The 4518-nt window shown below is 55.9% G+C and overlaps 1 protein-coding gene across 9 annotated transcripts; it reads right to left on the bottom strand.

Annotated features, from left to right (window-relative positions):
- Window positions 1–713: 713 nt before the first annotated feature.
- TPBG (trophoblast glycoprotein) lies at window positions 714–4518 on the bottom strand. Of its 9 annotated transcripts, none has more exons than XR_011568387.1 (3): window positions 4119–4518; window positions 3396–3496; window positions 2891–3021 (listed from the first exon to the last, which is right to left on the bottom strand). XR_011568387.1 is itself a non-coding variant. In XM_019967083.2 (2 exons), the coding sequence occupies exon 2, from the start codon at window positions 2669–2671 to the stop codon at window positions 1409–1411; it is 1263 nt and encodes a 420-aa protein (XP_019822642.2). In that variant the 5' UTR covers window positions 2672–3021; window positions 3752–4090; the 3' UTR covers window positions 714–1408. The 9 variants fall into 9 exon arrangements, 3 of the variants coding, with proteins under 3 accessions (XP_019822642.2, XP_070651878.1, XP_070651879.1); XR_011568385.1 differs by lacking the exon at window positions 4119–4518 and adding an exon at window positions 3752–3890 and having other exon boundaries at window positions 3392–3496; XR_011568384.1 differs by lacking the exon at window positions 4119–4518 and adding an exon at window positions 3752–3890.

The raw sequence follows: 4518 nt of genomic DNA, 5'->3' as shown, positions 1-4518 counted from the left end.
AATTCTTAAATACTGAATTGAACATAAGAAACTGATTGAGACACTTGTTTATAATTATAGACAGTTAGCTCTGGGTATTTCTTCAAATTCATATCGTACCATGAGAATTTTTTAAGCACACTAGCAGGGTCTCTGATAATCAAACCATCAACCCTGGTATGTTCCATTTTATGCATTTTAAAAAATACATTCTCAAGAAAATCTAAGTTCCAATTTACATTATGATATTAGGAATTTTTATTTACATTTTAAAATCTTTTATTTTAGAATATTGTCTTAAGACACTTCACTTTCATACATTTATTTGCATTATATTTGTTTCACACCCTGCTCTAAAAATCCACAGAACAATTTTCTATGGAGGGTTTTATTATGTAACTAATTTTGTTCTGTCCTAACTTAATCAGCCTAGGAAGAAACCCAAAATGTGAACTGTTTGTCTTACAGAAATCTTCCTTCTTACCAACTTTATAATGCTTTTACAAAACTGTTTAATAAATAGCATTAACTTTCACATGAATATTCAACTTCTCTATGTAAATTGTGAAAGGATCCACCATCTCAAATCTATCTCCAAAGCCTGTCTGTATAAGACACTGCTCCTGTTTCATTCTCAGCTATAACTAACAGCTTAATTATCAGCAGAACCAAAACCATTCAGTATCACTGCCCCTAATCCTTTTTTCAAATAGCAAACTTGAACACAGCTGTAATTCTTTTAAGAATCTTTATTGAATTTTTTTTAACAATTTAGTTTGTTGGCTCTCGATGCAGTTTATAAAAAAACTTCAGCATAGTTTCATATAAACTGCAATCAAAAAAGTAACTTGTCAAGAAGTTATCTGAAGTTGCAAGTTATTTTTTGAAATATGCAGAACAGTAAAATGTAAGCATGCTCTCGGATGCAGGGGCTCCTGTGGACTATGGAGTTACTCTGAAGAGCTTGCTAAGGTCTGCAGGCAGTTTATGAAATGCAATCATTCTCTCCACAATTTCGGTACATGAGAATAAAACTGATATTTATGAAATAAGTCTTTTTCTCAAAAAAGTTGAGGCAGCTTTTGTTGAATGCTATCAGTGAGAGTACACTTGCTACACCTTGAACTGTACTAAGAGAAAAACAGCCAGGAGGCCATGTTCATGCTGAAACTTGAAAACATCCCTCCACACATGTTGAGTTCCAAGAAGAAGGAAGAGGATAAAACACTACGCACAGTTGTTCATCGTCCCACAGTAACAGAACACACCAAGAAACTTTACAGAAGAAGGGAGCAAATTCCTTTCGCTGCTTTCAGTCAAGGTCACTGGCGGCTACAGTGGAGGGTGGAGGTGAAGCAAGCCTAGGACGGGATAAAGCTGAAGTCTACATCTCATGCAGAGTTGTCCTGGTTCTGTCCTCACGCGCTTCTCAGACATCCGAATTCGAGCTGAGGTTTGTTAACCTGGGGTCCGCATTGATTTCGTATCTGTAATGATACCCTTCCATGTGATCCCTACAGGCATCTCTGATGTTATGCATCCACTTCTTTATCCCTTTGCGGTTCAAATACAAAACCAGGAGGAAGATGGCGCCTATCAGGGCTAAAACAATACCCAGGAACACGTAAGACGTCTGCAGGGATGGCGGGAGGATAGGGTCACAGTCCAGATCGGAGCTGTTGAGTTCCAAGAGGACCCGATGCCTCATTTTCTCCGGGAACGCACAGGTGAGCCTGCCTTTGCCCTGCACTACCTCGGTCTCCTTGAGCCAGGCCACCATGTCCACCATGTGGCAGTCACAGACCCAGGGATTGTCGTCTAGGAAGACCCGGACGTGGGGCAGGCTTTGCAGCTCGGCCAGGGTGCCGTTGCGCAGGACCTTGAGGGCATTGTCCTCCAGGTGCAGGCTTTCGAGGTGCGTCAGGTTCCGGAAGGACACGTGGGTCAGGCCCACCAGCGAGTTGTTGCGCAGGTCCAGGTGCCGGAGGCCGGGCAGATGGGCCAGGACGTCGTGGGGCAGGTAGAGGAGCTGGTTGCTGGCCAGCTCCAGGCGGCGGAGCCCCCGCAGCGCGTGGCCAGCTCGCAGGGCCGCCGCCACCATCCCCTCCAGGCTCAGGTTCTGCCGCTCGGCCGCGGGGAGCTCGAGGCGGTTCAAGATGAGTTCCGCCAGGGGGCTGGGGGTCGCGACACTGGCGTTGCTGCCCGAGAAGGCGAAGGGGCTGAGGTCGGCCAGCGGGTTGTGGCTGAGGTCGAGCTGGCGCAGGCCGGGCAGGTGCTCGAAGGCGCCGGCGTCCACCTCCTTCAGGCGGTTGCCGCTGAGGTTGAGCGCGGCCAGGTCGGCCAGCGGCGGCCGGCGGGCGAAGGCACCGGCGGGCAGCACGGCCAGCTGGTTGCCCGTGAGGAAGAGGTTGCGCACGTAGGGGGGCAGGTCGGCCGGCACCTCGGTCAGGTTGCGGTTCACGCACTTGACGGTGCGCGCCGCTTCGGAGCACTCACACGGCGCTGGGCATCGGCCCGGCAGCGCGGGCTGGCCGGACGCCGCGGGAGCCGGGAGCGACGCCGAGGAGGTGGAGGAGGACGCCGACGAGGGGAGGGAGGTCGAGGAGACCCAGCCCAGGAGGACTAGCGCCAGCCGCGCCAACCGCAGCCGCCCGTCCCCGGCGGCGGGGCCCCGGGAGCACGCCCCAGGCATCGCGGCTCGGGTGTCCCCGGAGCCGGGCTGGGACGCCGCCCGCTCCGAAGGTTCGGGAGACGGGGCTCCGGAGGGCGCGGGCCGGCCGGAAGCTTCTGGAGAAAACTTTCCCCTCGTGGGAGCGGAGGAGGGCCGCCGCCAACGCCGCCGCCGGAACTTGGCCAACCCCCTGGCCACCGGGCGTCCCCCTCCCGGGGCCAAGTCCCCCGCCCCGTCCCTCCAGAAAGTACGCACGGCCGGTTGGGACGCTCGGCTCAGCGCTCCTCCTCCCGCTCGTCTTGCGGCCGCCGCCTCCGGGTGGCACCTCCCGCCTCTTTTGTTGGCGCCTCCCGCAGGATCCGCTGCGCGACCTGGGACAAGCGGGAGACAAGCGTGAGGCGTGGTGGCGCCCGCGGCTCCCCGAGGGCAGGAATCGGCCGCCGCGAGCCAAGCCGACCCTACCGGGTACCCGAGACCTCCCTCCGAAAGCCCGTCCGGGCCTCGCCTCCTCCAACGCCACGCACATCCTTACCCTAGCAGAGGGGCAGGCGACCCGAGGGGCGAAGCACAGTCTTGCAGCGTCCCGAGCCCTCACTATATATACCCTTCCCAGCTCCCGCCCTCCTCCTTTCCCCGATCTGTCTCTTCCCCCGCGTCTTAAACTTCTTGCTTAATTCCCAGCGCCTCCCGACTAAAACTTCTCCTTCCCAGCTCCTTCCCCCCACCTCCTCCGCGGACGACCTGCCTTCCGGGGTCTCCGCCCCCGCCCGGACCTCTCCTCCAAGTCCAGGTTCGGACGCAATGGAAGTTTCAGGTTACAGGAGTCTTTTGATGTCTTTCAGGACCCTGACGGATAAAGTGGAAAACACTCGGCTGGCGCCCCCAGCCCGCGCCCCCGCCAGCCCCATCAGACCCGAGGGCGTTCAAGTCATCTCCAAAAGGGAGGCGGGGGTGAGGCCGCAAACAAAGCGGCGGTGGGACCCCCGGACCGGCGCTAGTCTCCTGCCTGAGGATGGGGAGGGGCCCCGGAGCCGCCCCCAGGCCCCTATTTCCCCCCGCCCCCCAGGCTCTCGCCTTCTCCGCTTGCTCCCCGGCGCTCACCTCCGCACTCGAGATAACTCCCAGTCTCACCAGAGTCGCAGCGACTTGCCCGTTCCGCGCTGCGGGCGCCGACTCCTCGCACCCCAGCCCCTGGCCCAACCTCCGCAGCTGGGAAAAACCAACCCGGGGGGCGGGGGGGGGGTGCGGAGGGCCAGGGCTGCCGGAGAAGCTGCTCCGGCTGCGCGGCGAGCCTGGGCTGCGCTCGGTAGGGGGATGTAAGAAAGGAGACGAGAGGGGGATCTAGACCGCGCGCCTCCTTCTGGTGGAAATTGACAAGGAATGTGCCGGAAAAGGTGAGGGAATCCCTTTTTCTCCCCCTTTCCCTGGCATCCTTTGGTGGTTCCTCATTTTGCATACTGGGTTTTACCTTGGACTGGAATAAAACCGCTCGTGCATCTCGTGAAATTCGCCCTGATCTGGGCACTTAAAGCGGTAACCAGGTAGATTGAGGCATAACAGAGCAGGAGCGTAGGGAAATGAGCTGCAAATGTACAGCGGCAGCACGAAAACGCCCAGCTGCCTGCAAGGGAGTTTCGGAAAGGCTCCCCAGCCAACTGATGGCTTTAGACTGCCAACTTCGGATTTAGGTGTAATTAATCCGTCCCCACCTGTCCCGCCCCCCGCACTTCTCGGATAGTTACGGAACTTGTGAAGGGAAGAGAGCCAACTGGAAGAAGAAGGGAGCGGGGGAAAGATGGGTGGAGAAGAGATTCACTCTTGATTCATTAGTTTTCCTGCTCCCCAAATTAAAAGCCGAGGGACGAAAA

Source organism: Bos indicus, chromosome 9, assembly GCF_029378745.1.
Source record: "Bos indicus isolate NIAB-ARS_2022 breed Sahiwal x Tharparkar chromosome 9, NIAB-ARS_B.indTharparkar_mat_pri_1.0, whole genome shotgun sequence".
NCBI lineage: Eukaryota > Metazoa > Chordata > Mammalia > Artiodactyla > Bovidae > Bos > Bos indicus.
This window is presented reverse-complemented; position numbering and strand designations above follow the sequence as displayed.

Coding starts and splice junctions, on each gene's coding strand:
- TPBG (XM_019967083.2), bottom strand. CDS start 2,671: ATGCCTGGGGCGTGCTCCCGGGGCCCCGCCGCCGGGGACGGGCGGCTG.